Source organism: Miscanthus floridulus, chromosome 14 (assembly GCF_019320115.1).
Source record: "Miscanthus floridulus cultivar M001 chromosome 14, ASM1932011v1, whole genome shotgun sequence".
In the NCBI taxonomy this organism is placed as follows: domain Eukaryota; kingdom Viridiplantae; phylum Streptophyta; class Magnoliopsida; order Poales; family Poaceae; genus Miscanthus; species Miscanthus floridulus.
The window spans coordinates 94095572-94117015 of record NC_089593.1 but is presented as its reverse complement, the minus strand read 5'-3'; the positions used below and the strand labels follow the sequence as shown (position 1 = coordinate 94117015).

The 21444-nt window shown below is 49.3% G+C and overlaps 1 protein-coding gene and 1 pseudogene across 1 annotated transcript; one reads left to right on the top strand and one right to left on the bottom strand.

Moving 5' to 3' along the window:
• Positions 1-669: 669 nt before the first annotated feature.
• LOC136506032 (uncharacterized) lies at positions 670-12192 on the top strand. The gene is made up of 5 exons (XM_066501159.1): positions 670-830; positions 9209-9342; positions 9793-9910; positions 10022-10174; positions 11845-12192. Exons 2-5 carry the CDS (start codon positions 9335-9337, stop codon positions 11986-11988), a joined length of 423 nt encoding a protein of 140 aa, XP_066357256.1. The 5' UTR covers positions 670-830; positions 9209-9334; the 3' UTR covers positions 11989-12192.
• Positions 12193-14099: 1907 nt separating this feature from the next.
• LOC136504177 (histone-lysine N-methyltransferase family member SUVH9-like) lies at positions 14100-20829 on the bottom strand (annotated as a pseudogene).
• Positions 20830-21444: the final 615 nt, after the last annotated feature.

Here is a 21444-nt window from a genome sequence, read left to right as displayed (position 1 = left end):
GAGCGGCCCTGCGGTGGAGGCAGCAGCGGCGGTCAGCGCGGGTGTAGCCTCCCACGGCGAGGCACCCCCACACTGGAGAACGTCGACGTCGCGGCGAGCGGCCCCGCACTGGAGAAGGCGAGTGGCAGGCGACGCGGTGGAATCTACCGCTACGGTCTGAGGCATGGGGCAGCGGTGAATAATGGCGCGACAGACAAACGATAAGGATCGGGAAATCAGTGTCCATCAGTTATTTTCTAGTAGAGAAGCGCTGGCCTGCTCGAGCGGTCCGTTGCATAGACTGAGAAGCCGTCGCCCGGACGGCCTACCGTGAGAACGAACTAGTAGCTAGCACCTTCAATTCGAATACAAGCCGTAAAGACTCATTTACGTAGCAGTATTGCTTTATTACAAAAGTAAACTCCTTACAGTTATACTATTAACAAATATGTCAAACATTTTCATGAAATATATAACCATATTCAATATTGGAATTTATATAAATTATATGTCATAGATATATATTAATATACTTTTAATAATTTGTTATATCTTTCGAATATAGTAAGCCGTTAAGACTCAAGGGAATATTTGTTAGTAGCAATTTATATAAATTGGATACGGCCCAAGTAAGTAAAACGGCCTTTCAGGCCCAACCGAGCAACACCTCCCCCAATCCCAATCCCTACGTCTACGCGGCCGCATTCGCCCGATACCCGAGCAACCCTTTCCAGCGACCGGCGGCCGACGTCCGGCGGCGGCGCAGTGAGCTCAACTGCTGCGAGAATCGGCCCGAGATATCGACACAGCCGCAATCGGCCCACCGGTGCCGAGCGCAAGCAGTGAAATAGGTCAGTTCATCCCTTTAGTTTCCCCAAGCGGGAGCAGGGCAGCCAAGCAAGGAGGTCCTTGTTTATGCGTCCTACTCCATCTTCCTGATTTCCCCAATCTCCATGAGGGCATGACCCATACTGATTTCTTTGATTGGTACTGTAGTTAGTAATTGGGTCATTACTCCACTGATCATTCCACTGATGTCTGATCACAGGAAGGATGATTCCTTTATATAGTGTTCCTATTGCTGCCTGTTGATCTCATGTATCTGTATATACCAATGCGGCAATGCCTGTATAAGATGATATGGAGTAGAAAGGATCTTGATTTCTTAACTAGTATGGTACTAAGATGCAGTATGTGCAATCAGTTCTCCTTGCTATATGTCAGTACATATATTATGTTTGCTCGGGTTAATTGATCCGGCACAATCGGCATAAGCTCGAGCGCACTTTGCTTGTTCGTGTTTCTTGGATTATCCATTCCGGAGCTATGTTGATGGTGCTATGAACCCTAGTTCATATCGGGGATGGGGATAGAGAGGATAACCATTGCCAAGAGGAAGGCCGGGCAAAGTCGGCGTGGAGGGAGACTAGAATATTTGAGTGTAAATGGATTGTTTTGCTTTCCTCAATCTCAACTGATTACAGGGTATAAATAGAGGAGCTCAGCCCCTAGGCGCCCAGCCTCTGGCTCCTTGATTCTCTCCCCAACATTAATGACTCTAATCTCTTCCCCAGACTCTAATTGCCATTGATTACAGCCGGCACCCCCTGGGATACCGTCCTAGCTGCATGCAGCCGGTCCCCGGCTGCCCCACATGACATTTCTCCCCCCTTTCGGAGCAGCTCGCCCACGAGCTGCCACAGACTTAATGCGACCACGGGTTAAGCCTTTTACATCTCGGCTTACCTTTGTTAAAATATGAAACAAATTTGAAGGACAACTATGTCCTCCTGGATCCCATGGGAAGAGCCCAACAGCTAGCTTCGGCATGTAACAGTCAACCAGTACACTGGGCCTGTCCAGCAACACCAAAACAAATGACAGAACAGATGAGAGACGGCTGGTGTTGGTGGCGGTGCCACATCCAACTCATCAAGCCTGGAGAATTTTGGTGAACGTCCGCCGCTTGTTGGCACAACTATACCCGTCGTGAGCGCCGGCTGGACAGTGTGTGTTGCGGCATAGGGTTGATTGCTGCCCGCATCTTCCTTGTGGTATTCCTTACCAGGAACCCTCGCGCTGCCGCCTGTAGCCGCACCGCTGCTTGGAGTTCATGCCCTGACCTCTCCATGTGAGCACGTTAGCGGTTGAACATCACAACAAAGCGATCCATCTCCTCTGCGAGACGGCGAGTCCCCTCTACGAGGGCAGTGATTGGCTCATCACATGATGGTGATGGATGACCGACAGTAGAAGCCATAGGAAAGGATCCCTGACTCATGATATGGAGGCGGTGGAAGTTGTTGGTGAGGCTGGGGCGGATGGCGTGGTGGCTGCTGGGTTTGGCGGCGGAGCAGAGGTGGTCAGGTGGAAGAGGAGCGCTAGGAAGCTGATACCAGATGTTATGAACCTTAGTTCATATCGGGGATAGGGAGGATAACCATTGCCAAGAGGAAGGCCGGGCAAAGTCGGCGTGGAGGGAGACTAGAATATTTGGGGGTAAATGGATTGTTTGTTGTTCATTGCTTTCCTCAATCTCAACTGGTTACAGGGTATAAATAGAGGAGCTCAGCCCCTAGGCGCCCAGCCTCTGGCTCCTTGTGTCAAGGGCGTCCACGCCCAAGACAGCGCGGGTCCTCGGCTACGGAGCTCGTCGCCTTGACTGGTAATGGCGTCGGGGTTGTTGCCCTGGCTGTCTAATGGTGAAGGAGGTGAGATTAGGAAGAAGAGAGAGGATTAGGGTAGGTAATTCTTGCTTAATCCCAAGAGTGCCGATTACATGGATTATATAGGCCCATGGCCTGCTAATAAAAAGGAAACAAACTCCTTTATTCTAGCAATACTTGATTGTCAATCTACATGCCTGCATGCCTAAATCGGCTCCTGGATACGTGGCCGGCGTCGGTACTGGACACCCCACATAACATCTCTCCCCCCCCCTCGACGAGCAGCTCGTCCTCGAGCTGGAATGTGGGGTATCGGGTGACGAAGCTGTCGAGGTCCTCCCACGATGCTGATGAAGCGGGTTCGCCCTTCTAGTGAACGAGCAGCTGGCGAACGCCACAGTTAAGGCTAGCGCGCGAGACACGGTCGGGCTCCGGGACCGCCGCTCCGTGGTGGATCGGTGGTTGGGCCGGTGGTGACGTCGGGGGTGTGCCGACGAACTTCTTCAGGAGGTCGACGTGGAAGACGTCGTGAAGGCGGGCGCGATTCAGCAGCTCCAGGTGGTAGGCGACGTCGTTGATGATGGCGGCGACGCGGTACGGCCGTAGAAGCGGGGTTTAAGTTTGTCCGAGGTCGAAGCTTGGAGGGAGGCTGCGGCACGCTGATGGAGGCGGAGCCAGACCCAGTCGCCGACGGCGTAGTGGACCTCCCTATGGTGCTTGTCGTAGTAGGCCTTGTACACCGCCTGAGCCTGCTGAAGCCGGTAGCGGACGTCGGCGAGCAGCTCGTCACGTTCCGCCATGGACTTGGCCACGGCTGCAACCCTGGTGTCGCCGGGCTCGTAGGAACGGATCGTGGGCGGGTCACGGCCGTAGACGATCTTAAAGGGCGTGTCCTTGAGCGCCGTCTGGAACGCCGTGTTGTAGATGAACTTTGCCCATGGGAGCCAACGTACCCATTGCCGAGGCCGATCGCCGGTGAGGCAGCGGAGGTACATGACGATGATCTTGTTCGCGACCTTTGTCTGTCCGTCTGATTGCGGGTGGAATGCCGACGTCATGTGGAGCTTGGTGCCTGTGAGCCGCATGAGTTCGCGCCAGAATGCCGACGTGAAGATGGGATCTCGGTCGGAGACCATAGACTGCGGAACGCCATGGAGGCGTACAATCTCTGCGAAGAATGCCCGGGCCACCGACTCCGTCGTGTATGGGTGCGCGAGGGGGATGAAGTGGCAGTACTTGCTGAATGGATCCACCACCGTTAGGATGACAGACTTGCCGCCCACGCGCGGGAGCGCCTCGATGAAGTCGAGGCCGATATCAGTCCAAATCGCCGTCGGGACGGGCAGGGGTAGAAGAAGACCCGCGAGGTGCAGGTGCTCGGACTTGTACCGCTGGTAGGTGGCGCAGGCGTGGATGTGATCTTGCACCGTCTTGCGAAGGTTGGGTGAGTGGAAGTCCCAGCGGAGGCGATGGAGCGTGCGCTGAACACCCTCGTGTCTGTCGTCGTGGACGGCGGTGAGCACCTCGTGGAGCAGTGGCGATGCCGGCGGAATGTAGAGGCGGCCTTTGAATGCAACGAGGCCGTCGAGGAGCGACCAAGGAGACGCGCGTGTACCCGCCGCCAGCTCGTCCCTGAGCGCCATTAGAGCCGGATCGGTGGACGTAGCTTGTCGGAGGCGGTCGATGTAGTCGAAGTGGGGGCCCGAGATAGCCAGGGCCGCGGCCTCCTCCGTGTCGCGGCGAGAAAGGGCGTCGGCGACTGTGTTCATGTTCCCCGCCTTGTACTCAACAGAGAAGTCGAAGCCGAGGAGCTTGCCCACCCAGTGGTGCTGTGGAATGGTGGCCAAGCGCTGATCCAAGAGGAACTTGAGACTGAAATGGTCAGTCCTTACCAATGTTTTAAATAGCGGGCTAAGCCTCTTAGCGGCAGCCTCTCCAAAAGGCTAAGAAAAGCTATAGCGAGCTAAATAGCAGGCTAAGCTATTTAGCGGCTGAGCAAAAAATATGTCAAACATCATGTAATTTTACACATAATAAAGATATAGAAGATGAAAACATTACAAATACCAATAGGGACAGATATTTCAAAGTCTTACTAACACATTACATCAAAGTTCGTAGTTCATAAATGATACATCATACATCACATAGGGACATACGTGAGTTCAAAGTTCATACAAAGGTGATAGACAACTAGACAAACAAACAAAAGACGGAGCCATAGGCCATAGTCTGGTACATATCAGTACAAACAGCTTCATATCCCAGTGAATTGGGCCTGCACGTTAATTGGGCCGATGAAAATGAAAGCCCAGGCCAAATAGCAGCGCTAAATGAACCACAATTTAGCAGAATTAGCTCCCTATTAGCAGCTAATAGCGGGAAAAATCGTTTAGCGTTAAAATCCTGATAGCTTAGCGTTGGTCTTCCAGATCCGCTAAATAGCGCTATAGCGTCCGCTATAGCGCGCTATTTAAAACTTTGGTCCTTACCACGAAACGGCGTCCCCACAAGTATGGCCTCCAATGGCGGATGGCGAGGACGAGGCCAATGGGTTCACGTTCGTACGCTGCCAAGGACGCATGGCGTGGCGTGGTCGGCCTGCTGAAGAACGCCAGCGGGTGCTGGTCCTGGAGGAGCACTGCGCCGAACCCATAACCGGACGCGTCGCACTCGACGATGAAGGCGCGGTTGAAGTCAGGCAGGGCGAGACCAGGCGCCGTCGTCACGGCTGTCTTGAGGGCGGCGAAAGCCGCAGCAGCTTCCGGTGTCCAGGAGAACCCTTCCTTGCGGAGGAGGGCGGTCAGGGGGGCGGCGATCGTGCCGAATTCCCTAACAAACTTGCGGTAGTACCCCGCCAGGCCGAGGAAGCCCCGGACCGCCCGCGCCGAGCGAGGCTGCAGGCCAGTCGGCCACTGCTTGGACCTTGGCGGGATCCATGGCGACACCCGCAGCGGAGATGATGTGGCCTGAGGTAGGAGATCGATTCGACCCCGAACGCGCACTTGGATCGCTTGACGAAGAGCTGATGTTGCTGGAGCGTGCTGAGGACGGCGCGCACGTGGCGAAGATGATCGGCCCAAGACTTGCTGTAGATGAGGATATCGTCGAAGAAGACGAGGACGAAGTGGCGTAGGGCAGACGTCGTGCATGAGTGCCTGGAACGTCGCCGGCGCGTTGCAGAGGCCGAACGACATGACGAGGAATTCGTAGAGGCCGTCGTGGGTGCGGAAGGCGGTCTTGGCGATGTCGTCGGCGCGCATCTGAACCTGGTGGTGATCGGAGCGCAGGTCGAGCTTGGTGAAGAAGCGGGCGTGGCGGAGCTCGTCCAGTACTTCGTCGACCACCGGAATCGGGAACACATCCTTGATCGTGATGGCGTTTAGGGCACGATAGTCCACGCAGAACCTCCAGGAGCCATCGGCCTTCCGGACCAAGAGGACCGGCGACGAGAACGCCGAGGAACTGCGGCGAATGATGCCCTGGGCCATCATCGCGGCGCATTGGTGCTCCAATTCATCCTTGTGCGCGGTGGGGTAGCGGTACGGCCGGACGGTCACCGGGGCTGATCCCGGCAGAAGGTTGATGCAGTGGTTGCGGGTGCGTGCCGGAGGCATGCCGGAGGGTTCGGCGAAGACAGGGGCAAATTCCTCGAGGATGGCGGTGAGGAGATCGGCGCTGATGCAGGCCTGGATCGCCGAGCCTGTGGTAGCCGCCGTGCCGCACCAGCGCATCCGACGGCCGCCACGCCAGAAGGACATGGTGAGGGCGTCGAAATCCCACTAGAATCGGGCCCAGCGTTGCCAGCCATTGGGTCCCCTAGGACGACGTCGTACCCAGCCAACGGCAGGGGCGTAGAAATCCGCGGTGAACTCCTCCGCATTGATGGAGAACGGCGCGTTGCGGAACATGCCGGGGCACTGGACGCGCTCGCCATTGGCCACCGTGACCCGCAGTTGTCCCTGGGTGATGGTTGGGAGCGAGGCGCGGGCGGCCGCCTTCTCGGCGAAGAAGTTGTGCGTCGAGCCGGAGTCGATCAGGGCGAGGAGGGAGGTGCCGCCCATCGTGAGACGCATCTGCATGGTCTCGCTGGTGCGCACGCCAGCGATGGCGTGGAGTGAGATCTGGGGCGCCGCTGGAGTGGCCTCGTCTATCTCAGAGTCGGTGTCGTCCTCGAGCGCCGCCAAGTCGAGGAGGAAGATGCGTTGGCAGACGCGGTTGTGGCCTCGCCCAAACTTCTCGTTGCAGTTGAAGCAGAGGCCTAGGCGGCGACGCTCCTCCATCTCTGCTTGCGACAGGCGTTTGACCTGGCGGCCCTCGACGGTGACCGGCTGTGGCGCTGGCGCTGGCGCGGGCACCGTGTTGGGCGCTGGAAGCGCCAGACGGGGCGGTGGTGCCGGTAGGAGGCCCCTCTGGTGATCCCGCCCTGGGCGTGGTGGTGGCGCGGCCGCCGCGGCACACTGCTCGCTGGAGCTCCAACTTGCGGGTGAGGCTCATGGCGACGGCGAGGGACTGAGGGTTGTGGACCTCGACGTCGAGGCTAAGCGGCGGCTGGAGGCCCCCGGTGAAGAGCTGGACGCGCTGTCCCTCATCGAGGCGCCCGGCACGAGGGAGGAGCGCTTGAAAACGTTCCTGGTACTCCTCGACAGTGCCGGTGCGCTTGCACGAGGCCAATTCGTGGAGGGGATTGGAGCGCAGCGGTGGTCCGTAGCGGAGATGGAGAAGATCCTTGAAGCGGCGCCATGAGGGGATGCCCTCGTCTGCCTGGACCTGGATGTACCACAGCTGGGCGCCCTCCTCCATGATCCTTTGCTGGTGGAAGTAGGATTCGCACCGGTTGATGAAGATCAGCGGGTCGGACTTGCCGTCATAGCGCGGGAAGTCGAGCTTTTGGAAACGCGGCGGCCGATCTTGGTGGTGCTCCCCCGTCCCGGAGTGTGTGGAGGATGACGAACCGCCCGGCGGCTGGCGCGCGGCGTCCAAGCGCTGAATGGCCTGGGCGTTGGCCTCCACGGACGTCTGGAGCGTCCTGATGGACGCGACCAGGGAGTCCAAGGTCGCCTGCAAAGCGGCGTTGTTGGCGTTGTTCACGGTGTTGTCGCCCATGGTGTGTACGCGGCAGTGGGGTGGGCGGCGCAGAGGAAGGGCGGGACGACGGTGGCGGCGATGGTGGGCGGCTGGATGAGGAAGGCCTGGATCGTGATACCAGGTTGTCAAGGGCGTCCACGCCCAAGACATCGGGTCCTCAGGCTACGGAGCTCGTAGCCTTGACTGGTAATGGCGTCGGGGTTGTTGCCCGGCTGCCCAATGGTGAAGGAGGTGAGATTAGGAAGAAGAGAGAGGATTAGGGTAGGTAATTCTTGCTTAATCCCAAGAGTGCCGATTACATGGATTATATAGGCCCGTGGCCTGCTAATAAAAAGGAAACAAACTCCTTTATTCTAGCAATATTTGATTGTCAATCTGCATGCCTGCATGCCTAAATCGGCTCCTGGATACTGTGGCCGGCGTCGGTACTAGACGCCCCACATAACACCTTGATTCTCTCCCCAACATTAATGACTCTAATCTCTCATTAACTCTAATCTCTTCCCCAGACTCTAATTGCCATTGATTCACAGCCGGCACCCCGTTGGATACCGTCCTAGCTGCATGCAGCCGGTCCCCGGCTGCCCCACATGACAGATGGCCAGTGGAAAGATAAGATTTTTACAATATAATTCAGAATTTTAGATTTTTGCCATTTTGGGGTTTCTTGAGACAGGATTACCAATTCAAGATTTCAGGCACAAATCCGTTCGTAAGGATACTTAGTTACTTTATTAATGTTCCCTGTAACTGGTTAACTGTCCTTTTCAGTGCAGGTATGCATTTCTGGTTGCATCCCTAATTATTAGGAATGTCCAACTTGTATGTGTAGGTTTAGGTTCATGTGCTATATGAGAAGGCCAGCATGAACCAAATCTTGATTAATTGGGGTGTTCTTGCTCTAACATGTAACCTAGTACTAGTATCAACTGGAATTGGATTCCAATTTTGTTATTTTGACACACCACTGTCACAAAAAAGAGTAGGTTGCAATCTTTGTGCCTTCACTTATCTTCTTCCTGATCTTCAGAAGATGTGAATACTAGCAAAGCCCATGTTTCCTATAAGCAATGCCAAGGGTAATACTAGTAACTTAGAATAATCTGTACCGCAGTCTGCAGACAGCACACATTGTCTCAGTCATATTCCTTTTCTTCAACAGCAAAGCTGCTGCAGTATATGAATCTCATTTTCATTATATATTGTTGATCTTGTGATTGACCAAGGTCAAACAATGAAATATGGCTCATATACTGAAATTTTGAGGGAGGAGGTTGTTTGCTAGCTTCTTATCATCTTGAGCCTGTGATAATCTTGCATACCTTTTATAAGTATTCATCTAGTGGTGATGCTATTTTATCCATTATATTCTATTGAACATATTCTAGAATAGCACTGTGCAATATGTACTATGTAATTAAGTTATATCTATATATTTGTACTAATGACTGTTCTCTGTTGTACTAAAATGACAGAACATTTTGCTCAAAAGTTCTGTCTTCCTCAGCACACCTACCTGACCCAGCCTAGGAGCCGGTGCAGATTGTTTTCCCCAAATATTGGGAGTTTCAACTGTAGCCCACCCTTGCCCTGCTGCAGCAATGAAGATGTTAGTAGTGCCCATCTCTTTCCAATCTGTTGAAACTTATTTTTTCCTTTTCTTTTTTGCTTACTTTTACTTCTTTGCATGTTACGCTAAGCTTCCAATCTTTGATCTGCACATTTGGTTTGCTGTAACAATTCCCAAAAAGGCGACAATCTTACATGTGTGCCATTGATTTGCAAGTTCAGCTGGTTTTAACTGAAATTCATCTCAAGCGACAATCTTTCTGAGAAGTAGTTGGATAATCTTTAGTATTTTGTCAGTGGTAAATGGGTAATTAAGTGTTGACATAACCATTCTATTTCTTGTTTTGAACAAATGTTGCTCAATGATGTCAATGACCCTGAGTACAGAGGACTGTATCGCGGCCTCGTGGGTCTCGAATTTCCTACTCTGCCTATCATCCATTGTGTAGTTTGAAGCTTGGGATAACCACTGCCCATTGTTGTTCTGCAGAGAGAAAGCAAATGCGGGGGTCCTTACAAACTTTGAAGTTCTAGACTTCTTGCGGTCTAGAGGTGCCAAAACCGACCCCATGGGATGTTTGGGGGCTGTCACTGCATCAGAGTGTAAGGTGATAACTTTTTCTTCATGCTCTTGTATGCAATGCTTTATCCTCTCGACTTGTTTTTGTGTGCTTTGTTTTATTCCTGAACTGGTCTAATATGCACCATTGTCACACTAGGTGTATGAGTACCTCTTAAAAACCCCTGCTTGTAACCAGACAAGGGAATCAGTTTTTGAATTTGTGAAGAGAAGTGAGGGTTTCAGGCTTGCAGATGCTGATAAGCTAAATGTGATAAACTGTAGGCCGTCCTCAGCTGCTGATGCATATGCGGTACTTTCATGTTTATCTTGCTGATAATGAACTTGAATTTCTTTTCCAATTTTTCTATATTACTTTGTTAATGCAGAATAAGCTACTGTCCTTCCTGCTACAGTGTTATTTAAAAAAAAATTATTGCCATTGAAAACAGTATTGTGTTTGAAGTTCAAGCCTTCAGGGTGCTGTGAGGATAACTGGGTATTTGTTAAAATCAGGGACGAAGGCCTATTTCTAAACATAGAAGCAGATGTTCTTAACTGTTAGTAGCGGTGCATGTTTTAAGAAATTTTGCATTCCTGGCATGACATGGGCTTGAAAGAGGTTCAACAATCTGTTTTCTTGTTATAAGGGCTAACAAGGAAGCAATAGTTTTTTTGGGGCCATTTTGTCCTCATAATGAATAAATCTATTGCCTACCCCAACTTGCTTGGGACTGAAAGGCTATGTTGTTGTTGTTGAATGAATAAATCTATTGTGACAATTATACTTGTTTCATGTTCGTAAGAACTTCAAGCTTTTTCATAGCTTAATTTTTATTTATGTTTCTCTGTAAGTGTATCTTAAGGATATTTTGGATTTTCCTTGCAACTACTTACAGAAAAAATTAGTCTATGTTAGCTGTGCTTAAGCACATGCCCAATTATGTTTATTCATGAATGTTTCTTAAGGATATATTCTATTTTTCTTGCAACAAAATTGTAAAATAAGACAATGTTAGTTGTCTGCTTAAGCAATACCCAATGTGCATGTTGAATATTTTGTGCAAGTCTATCAGGTAGTAGGTCCCTTTTTATTGGTGAATGCTATTGGGTTTCATCTCTAGCCTACCCAACTTGCTTTTGACGTTGTTGCTGCTGCTGTTAAGCTTCATGGCATCAGGGATCAAATCGATTAGGATGATCAAAGAATTTGATAATTATTGTTCTCTATTAGAACTAAGACATTGAAGTTAGATTTTTGGTTTACCACATGGAAGTGTCTTTCTTTGGTGCCTGTTTTACTAGTGTTGCTGCTGCTGCTGCTGTCATGTTAGTATTTTACTAGTGTTGTTGTAAAACAGTGTGTATTTGAAGCTGGGCTTGCTGTGAGGATAACTAGGTATCATCCAGTTCAGAAATCAGAACTCAAGCTTATTTCTAAATATAGAAGCAAATGTGAACTGTTTGCAACAGTGCATGTTTCAAGGAATCTCTCTTTTCTGAATTCTTGTGTCAGGAGCTTGAAAGTGGTTCAAAGTCCGTTTCCTTTTTGTAAGGGCTAAAACTGCAGCACTAAGTTTTTTTGTTCTTTCTAGTATAGTATCATGATAACATGCTGTATAACAATTATATATATTTTTTCACATCCTTCAGAACTTTAACTGATCAATAAATTGGATTTCTTTATCTTTCTTATTCTTAATGAATGTATCTCAAGGATATTTTGAAATTTTCTTGCAATAAGAGGAAGATAAAACTTAGATTAGCTGCGCACTTATGCAGATGCTAAATGACACTTCCAAAAACTGTTCAATTATAGCTTATTTATTAGCGTAATATCATCGGGGATCAAATTGATTGGGATGTCCTTAAAATTTGGTTGGTATTGCTCTCTGTTAGAACATGCTATTTGCAAATAAGCACAGAAACCTGCTTAATTGTTTAGTCTTCATTTTAATGTTTCCTTATGATCCTCCACTGCAGATGATAGAAGAATGTGGGAGACGATTTTCCAGGGACGAGCGAGGAGATGTACGTGACGAAGATGAATGGGTCCAGGAGTTTTTGGAGATAGTGAAGGAAGCTTTGCCACCACCCCCTCCCAAGGCCGAGGCTGTGCAGGAGTGATTGTGGTGTAACATATTATAGTCAGATTGTCATGTCAAATTCATCCTGTAGTGCACTGCTTGTTGGGTTTAAGATTATTTTTTTTCCTAAATTGTTCTAGAGTCTCATCTAGTTCCATGAACTCAATTGTACATTTGAGACCTTGAACTTTTTGAGTTTTTAGCTAACCAGTCAAGAAAGATCAGCTCAAATTCCTATGTAGCCTGTTCGGGAGGCCGTAAACGATCGTGGATTATTTACTGCTGGCTGGTTTGGTGTGAGAGAAAAACACTGTTCTCGGCTGGAAATTTACGATCGTTTACGAGCAAGCGAACATGCTAAGTCTCCCAGTCAAGAAAGTAAAAGGACAAAGACACCAGGAATCTCAACTACCAATAACGGTCTCCCAATTTCACTGCCTCTGCAACATGGCAATTTTATGCTGTCAAGTAGAAAACATACTACACTAGTCTAGGAATCCAAAACTTCAGTTAAACATGCTGTAGTGCAAACCACCTACTAGGTGAAAACATAAAAAACAATTCAAAAAGTATACTTTGATCGTTCAAAAAATTCTAAACATCCATATAGTGCATATAAATATGTACTTACATACAAAAGTTCAGATGCAAACTCAAACTAGTAGAAAACATATTACACTAGTCTAGGAATCCAAAACTTCAGTTAAACAGGATGTAGAGCAAACCACTTACTAGGTGAAAACATAAAAAACAATTCAAAAAGTATACTTTGATCGTTCAAAAAATTCTAAACATCCATATAGTGCATATAATATGTACTTACATACAAAAGTTGAGATGCAAACTCAAACTAGAACAATTCATGTAAAAATGACAAATTTCAGATGCATGTACGCTAGAAAACAAAATTCCAGAGATTTTCTCTTTCAGTGCACATGCATATGAAATTTGCCATTTTCGTATGAATTTTCAAAAGCGACTTTGTATCTCAATTTTTGCATGTGAGTACATATTTGTCTCTATGATCTTCCAAATTTCAGATTTTTTTTGAACAGTCGAAGTACTATTTTTTGAATTGGTTTCCTATGTTCTACGTAGTAGGTGGTTTGTACTACATATTTTGCCAGTTAAACAACAGCTCTTCAAGAGTATATTTAGAATGATCAGCCTATAAATGTTCTCACACATCATTCAGAGAGCAGTAGAGCACATTCTCTTTAAAAAATAAGCATGCAAAACCATCTTCAGGAGTATATTATCTAACTTTCATGAAATCCAGTTTCAGGCTTCAACATGCCAGCAAACTGGACTACTTATAAACTGTCTCAAGGTCTGTATGCTAATGGAGTATTTCACAAAGGCATTCATATGCACCCAGACATGGGAAATTGAACGCCTAAGATTCTACATAGCACCAGACAAAATTGCCTGGGAACCAACTAGACAGGCGCGAACTAAACTGGCCCTGCGGCTGGATGTAGTTCAGTAGCTCATTTCCTTGTGTGACTGCTCTGTAGTCTATTCTCCTCTTTTTCAACCCCAGCACACGCGTGTGTGTGTCAGTGTGTGTGAGAGTGACGTGTGTGGTACACTCCCTGTGTGACATAGCTAGAGCTAACACTAGAAATTGCCAAATTGTGCACGGTCCATAAATATGGTTCGACATTTTCACACACAATAATGCCCAAAATAAGCAGTAGTACGTTGTCCATCCATGTAGCACAGGGTTAACAAAGATTCACATAAAACAGTTGCTAAATATAGTCTTTGGTGCCAACAACGATATCAGTATAACATCGGAAAAAAGGTATTTAGCTGGCATACCTTTCAAGTCTCATTATATTATTCTTAGTGACACCAATGCAAGAGGAATTGATTAAACCTGAGCATCTTTTGGTACCCTCAGCTAGCATTCTACTCTCCGCATTCTAAATTATAAGTCATTTTGGCTTTCCAAGATACATAATTTTCACTATGTATCTAGACATAATGTATATATAAATACGTAGCAAAAGCTATGAATCTAGAAAAGCTAAAACTGACTTATAATTTAGAATGAAGCAATAGAATTTAACAAATTTTAATAAAGGAGCAATCTAGGGCGAACCTGAAGCAATGCGGAACCATGCAGCACCTCGCTCTCATGGGGAACTAATTATTTCCCCAATCGATGGTGAGCTCTCTCATAGGTGGGATGGTCTCCATAGCGAAAACCATCAGGTGAGGGAATGATTCGTCCTCGTTGCCACGGACTACATACTGAAGGAACACATTGGGAGTGTAGCTGTGGCCAATGTAGCAGGACAACGTTCCTCTTCTGGGACACGTCAAGAATATAACTAGGCCCTGCAAACTCTGGAACATGGTGTCTCTTGATGGCTAGCTCGACGCCGTCGGTGTCTCCCCACTCCCTCCATCGCTGCGGAAGCTTCGCTGGATCGATGAAGATACTCGGTTCTCCTTCGTCTCCTCCCATGGAGCATCACCACCATTGTGTGGCTGATGATCCACGATGGACCACTTCCCCACCATACTCGCAGACGAAGCTGCCCGGCGGTATTAGGTCCAGCGTCCTCCTGACACCCCACCTTGCCACAGCTGCAGTCTCACCAGAAGGTCTGAAACGGAACACCTCCAGCCGGTGCTTCATCCCTCGCTGTGTCACCCGGTTCGTGCAGGTTATGGGGCACCCACATAGAGCGCCGCACTCATAGAACACCGGCCTTCCCATCTCAAGAATGCCCTCCTTGCTATACGCCGCTGGCGGCTCTCGACTGTCCTTTGCCTGGCACCGGCAGCTACACTTGGAGTCACAGCCGGGCGTGCGCCACGGCCACTTGACTGGCACTGGAAACTCGGGGCGAACAATGTACTCAAATAGCAGAGGAGACCTGTCGTCGTCCACCGTGCTGCAGATAGGGATGCTGAAGGCCTCCGTGTTGGGACCGGCGATCACCGCCGGAGCCAGGATCCTACCGGCGCGCTGCGGAGCTCAGCACGTGATCACCGCGAACACGACGTCGCAACTGGAGAGAACACACGCGAGAGAGAAGAGAGTTTCACTGCAAACTGGCGCAGTATTTTTCTGTTGCATTTGCTTGTATTAAACACGGGCTCAATCCGACATCCCTGCCACGACTTGCAGCTGCACGGTGAGCCGTCATTTGCACACACCCGTGCGACATGCACGGCGTGCACGCCGTGGCGGAGTCAGCCCCCTTGATGCGGTCATGACGCAGTGCGTGCAGTCTCCGCCCCTGCCCACGATTCTACGAGAATGACAAACGTGTTCAGAACATAATTGAACTACCTAATGCACCTAACATGCTGATACAAACTGTCATGATTACAAGAGGCTAAATCAACAATTCACCCCCCTTAATCGTGACACACATTGCCGACGCCCAACGTTGACGCATCTCGACGAATTTGATCCTCCCAAGTGGCTTCGTCAGGATGTCTACAAGCTGTCTGTCAGTGCTAATGTGCTCAACTTCTGCAATGCCATCACTGATACATTCTCTGATGTAATGATACCGTGTATCAATGCGTTTGCTTCTCTCATGATACACTGGATTCTTGCTCAATTCCAGAGCCGATTGGCTGTCCATTAGAAGCCTGAATTTCTACACACCTCTTCCTGTCAGGTTGCAATGAGCCTGCTTAGCCAAACCCCTTGGTATGCTGCTGAAGCTGCTGCAATATACTCAACCTCACAGCTAGACAGTGACATCACCCTTTGCTTCTGTGAAGTCCATGTCACCACATTGCCATTTAGGAAAAACACAACTCCAGATGTACTCTTTCTCTTTTTAAGGTCACCGGCATGATCACTGTCAGAGTATCCCAACAGTTTCAGGTCTGAAGAGGATCTACTCACAAATCTGCACCCATACTCAGAAGTGCCTGCTACATATCTGACAATCCTCTTTATAGCAGCCCAATGCTCAGTAGTAGGAGACTCCATGAACCTGCTGACCATGCCTACTAAGAAGGCAATGTCTGGCCTGGTGTTCACTAGATATCTCAAGCTACCAACTATGCTTCTGAATTTGGTCACATCTTTTGCAAGATCAGGCCTCCCAGGTAACAGCTTACTGTTTTGTTCCATTGGAGTATCAACTGGATTACAGCCTGTCATGCCACACTGTTCAACAATTTTTGTTGCATATACTCTCTGGCATATAGTAATCTCTCCAGGTTTCTGCTTCACTTCCATTCCCAGATAGTAGCTCAACAAGTCCAAGTCACTCATACTGAATGTTCTGCTCACCCGATGCTTGAACTCAAGAATCTTCTTGTTATCTAGCCCACAGATGATGAGATCATCAACATACACACCTAACAGTAACAGTGTGTCACCACTGCCCCTCGTGTAGGCTGCATGTTCCTCTTCACTTCTATAGAACCCCAATTTGACAAGCTCATGATCTAACTTAGCATTCCAGGCCCTGGGTGCTTGTTTCAGTCCATAAAGGGCTTTTTTCAGTTTCAACACCTTTCCTGGATGCCTTGGATCGAGAAAACCTGGAGGCTGGTGAACATATACTTCCTCCTGTAAATCACCATTCAAGAAAGTAGATTTCACATCCATGTGATGCACTTCCCACTTTCCATGAGCAGCTAGTGCTAGAATCAGCCTGACAGTTTCTAACCTAGCAACAGGAGCAAATACCTCCTCATAATCCACCCCATGCCTCTGAGCATAACCTTTTGCAACAAGTCTTGCCTTGTGCTTGACAATGTTACCCTCTGGATCCCTTTTCACCTTATAAACCCACTTCAAACCTATTGCTCTGTGACCTTTTGGAAGGTCTGCATAATACCAGGTGTTGTTTTCCTATATTGACTGTAGCTCACTATTCATTGCTTTTCTCTAGCATTCTTCTTCCGGGGCTTCATCTACTCCCATTGGTTCATCAGCTGCCAGCATACACACACCACTGTATTCATAGTCAAGAACTTCATCAGTAGAGTCAAGAAGATCATTCAGAGTTCTAAATCTCAGTGGTCCTCCATCAGTGTTTTCAGAATGTTGACTTGGTGGAGTTGCCCACACCACAGCAGGTGCCTGACTGGAGCCTAGACTGTTTGAGGGACTAGGTGTTGCTTCATTAGGACCCACAACACCCCCTTGATCATTGGAATCTCCCCCCTCTTCTTTTACTACAGGAATTTCTGCAGTTTGCTCCATTGTTGGTTCTGCTACAGTACTCTGATAATGCACAATGAATGTTTTAGTCTCTTCCACTGAACTAACTGAGCTGCTGGCTGCACTGGTCCAATCCCAGGCTAGATGTTCTTCAAAAATCACATCCCTACTGACCACTAGACGACCAGTAGATGGATCATAAAGCCTGTATCCTTTTGTGCCTGATTCATAGCCAATGAAAACCATTTTTGATGATCTATCTGCCAGCTTACTCAGACCAGGACCATTGTGCTTTACATGAGGCACACAGCCAAAAGTTCTCAGATGACTAACATTTGGTTTCTTCTTGTGCCAAGCTTCAAAAGGGGTTTTTCCAGATAGGCTCTTTGTAGGTGACATATTAAGAATATAAACAAAGTCAAAACTGCTTCACCCCAAAATTTTGTAGGAACCTTCATTGCCTTCAGTATACACCTTGACATCTCCACCACTGTTTGGTTTCAACGCTCCACTACCCCATTCTGCTGGGGAGAGTAAGGAGTAGTAGTGTAGTGTTTGATTCCTTGTTCATTGCAGAAAATTGAGAACAAATGAGATGTGAACTCCCCCCTCTATCTGTTCTCAGGGCCTTTAGCTTAGTTTCAGACTCAACTTCAGCTCTAGTTTTGACTTTCTTGAAGTAATCTAAAGCCTGGTCCTTTGATTTCAACATCTCCACCCACATATATCTGCTGTAATCATTAACTACTAACATAAAATATGAGCAACCACCTAGGGTTTTTGGAGTGATGTGACCACACGAGTCTGCATGAACTAATTCTAGTCCCTTTTCTGCTCTGAAATTTGAAGCTTGTGGAAAAGGAATTATGTGTTGTTTCCCAAGGACACACCCATCACATACTTGCTCTACTCGGTTTACAGTTGGCATTCCATCTACCATCCTTTTACAACTTAGATCTCTCAGAGCTCTAAAATTTAAGTGGCCAAATCTTGCATGCCAACGCCAAGCTACATCATCAGACTTTGCTAGCAGACACATTGGTGGAACTAATCCAAACTTGACTGTGTACAATCTATTAGCTGTTCTTGGAGCAGAAATCAACAGAGTACGTTCTTGATCAAACACACACAGTTTGCCATCTCCCAGAGTGACCTTGAACCCTTTTTCTTCTAACTGACCCAAACTAACAATGTTGCTCTTGAGTTTAGGGATGTAGTAGACGTCAGTTAGTACCTTATGTTGTTGATGACGACCTTGCATCACCACTGATCCAGCTCCATGGATCTCAACGCGCGAGCCATCGCCAAAGCGCACGGTGCCACGCACTCCTTCATCCAGTTGAGTCAGCGCTGTGCGTGTCCCCGTCATGTGATTGCTGGCGCCGGTGTCCAGCACCCACACGCCATCAGGAACATCAATAGGGATCACGTTCTCCGCCAGGCGCACGATCTGGGTTGGCCCACGCACGACATCGACGTCGCACGTTGCTAGCATCAACGCCGACTGCTCCGCGCCACCCACCACCACATTTGCCTCTGGCTACCGTGCCTCCTTCTCCTTCTTGGGACGCTTGCAATCTTGCGCCCAGTGCCCATATATGCCACAATTATGGCAGCGCCCCTTCTGCCTTGGTGTGCCCTTGGAGGTCAGTCTGACTTCTCCCGAGGCGCCGCCATTTGAGCGCGCCGCCGCCTTCCCCTTCGAGTGGCTAGCACTAGCACCGCCGCCTCCCTCCTTCGAACCGACATGGAACCGGTGCTTGTGTTTCTCAACCCAGTCCTCTTCCACGAGTAGAAGGCATCCTACCTTGTCGACGATCTGCTCGACCTTATCGTCGAGTCGGTCCTCCGCCACCCGCAGACGCCCCACCAGCTCGTCCACCGTCATCTTCTTCACATCGCAGAACATCTCGATGGAGATGACCACTTGATTGAAATGGGAAGGTACCACGCGCAAGAATTTCTTGACCACGCAAGCATCATTCACCGTCTCACCAAGCGTCTTGAGGTTGGTGATCCACATACCGAAGTCGTCGATCGTCTCGCCCTCCTTGAACCCGACGTTCTCGAATTCTTTCAGCAGCCTTTGGGCGTTGACCTCCTTCACTCGATCAACATCGAGACGCATGGTCTGCACTGCCTCCCATGTCTCCTTCACCGTCTTCCGGCTGCCGAGAGATTGCCACATGTCCTTCGGCACCGAACGCAGGAGCGCGCTCATGGCTTGGTGATCTTGCGACCGCTTGACGTTGGTTCCTAGATTGATCACGTGCTAGATCTCCATCGCCTCGAGGTTGCACTGCATCAACATCGCCCACTCAGTGTAGTTTGACCGATCCATCATCGGCCACAGCAGCGAGCTCTCCCGGACACTGGACATGGTGCTCGTCGATGCGCCGTTGCCCATCTTCTTCTCTGGCTTCCTCCTCGGATTTGGCTTGAACTTCTTCAACGCAGGTGATCTCGGTGGGCTTATGGAACTGCTATAGAACATGAACCAGCTCTGATACCACAGTGTTGGGACCGGCGATCACTGCCGGAGCTAGGATCCTACCGGCGCGCTGCGGAGCTCAGCACGCGATCACCGCGAACATGACGTCACAACTGGAGAGAACACATGCGAGATAGAAGAGAGAGTTTCACTGCAAACTGGCGCAACATTTTTCTGATGCATTTGCTTGTATTAAACACGGGCTCGATCCGACATCCCCGCCATGACTTGCAGCTGCATGGTGCGCCGTCATTTGTGGACGCCCGTGCGACATGCACGATGTGCATACCGTGGCAGAGTCAGCCCCCTTGACGCGGTCATGATGCAATGTGTGCAGTCTCCGTCCCTGCCCACGATTCTACGTGAATTGCAAACGTGTTTAGAAACATAATTGAACTACCTAATGCACCTAACATGCTGATACAAACTGTCACGATTACAAGAGGCTAAATCAACACTCCGTTCCCTTGGAGAGGTCGAGCGAGATGTACCCGTGCCTCAAGCTTAGTTGTTGGCCTCTATTGTCGTCCATGGTGTCCTTGAGCTGCTGGGCGATCTGCCAGCTCTTGCTGCCCAGTTCAGCCTGCCCGGGGAGGCGCAGGAGCTTGAACTTGCAGACGTTGTAGCCGGACTTGCCATGGCCGAAGGTGGAGCTGACGACCCTGTAGAGGCCATCGTAGATGTACACCTTGTTGTGGCCTTGGTTGTGCAGCTTGCATTTGACACCACGGATGACGTGCACCTCGATGCCATACTCGTAGCTGTTGTGGAGTGCAAGGTTTCCTTAATTATCAAGCTTCTGGTCAGCGCGGTGTTGAAGACTGTTTTGCGCACGGTCACTGCCGCTGCCGCTGTAGTAGAGGACGTCACCAAAGTCCTCGTTGTCGAGGTACCCTTAGGAGGAGACGATGCTTGTGGCTATGGGGATTCCCTCGTCGATGAGGTTGGCGGGGACATAGCATGCCGTCCTAGAGTTTCGTGTGGAGGCCAACAGCACATAGCTCATTACGATAGATGAATGCGTCACCGACGATGCGGACCCCATGGTAGAGGCACTTGTTGGCGGAGAGCATCATGCTGTAGGTGCTGCTGTATGCGAAGTTTCTGGTGGTGTTGGGGTTGGAGAGTTCCTGGCGCTGGTAGGCATTGCGAAGCGCCTCAAAAGTGAGGCGCGTGCGGCGAACGAGGATGCGGTAATGGAGTTGCTGTACCGGGGTGATGTTGGTGACACGCACCATCCCAGATGGGGGACGCCGGTGGACCTGCACCATTTTAGGTAGGGGGCACGCTCGCTTCATGGTGCTAAACGAATTGGATCTGCCTGCTCCTGGTTTTTCTGATACATCATGCTCTTGCTCCTGTTATGGGACAAAGGAATAACATGATCAAACATAAGACGGTTGTTGAGACGAACTAGGATTTAGAGGGCAGGGGATTTCAGGAGAAACGATGGTGATGGCTATGACGACGCTGGAGAGTGTGGTTTCCGTTTATGATCATAGAGGGTGGGTAGGTGGAGACAACACACAATTCAAATAAATCTTCCCGCACTCATAAGTAATGGCATAAATGATTGAGATATGCTAGCTTTGCTCACCAAAATAAAAAAAACAAACTAAAAACATATTAGATTAACTAGTTTTTTAAGATTTATGTCCATATTTACCTGCTCCGATAGTTGTAGAGCGACATCAGGACGACCGACTTTATAGTGGATGGCGACGGGCGAGGATACATCGGCGGCGACAGGCACAAAGTTGTTGGCGATGCTACCCATGTTAGTGTTGGAGGAGCATCCACCAGTTGGGCGAAGAGGTGGCGAGGGCACCATGGTTGCGATAAGCAGTGGCGGT

What these genes read in the sequence shown, in the direction of transcription:
- LOC136506032 (XM_066501159.1), top strand. An exon ending in TCACTGCATCAGAGTGTAAG is followed by an intron (nt 9,911 to 10,021) that starts GTGATAACTTTT and finishes TTGTCACACTAG; the next exon opens with GTGTATGAGTACCTCTTAAA. An exon ending in CAGCTGCTGATGCATATGCG is followed by an intron (nt 10,175 to 11,844) that starts GTACTTTCATGT and finishes CCTCCACTGCAG; the next exon opens with ATGATAGAAGAATGTGGGAG.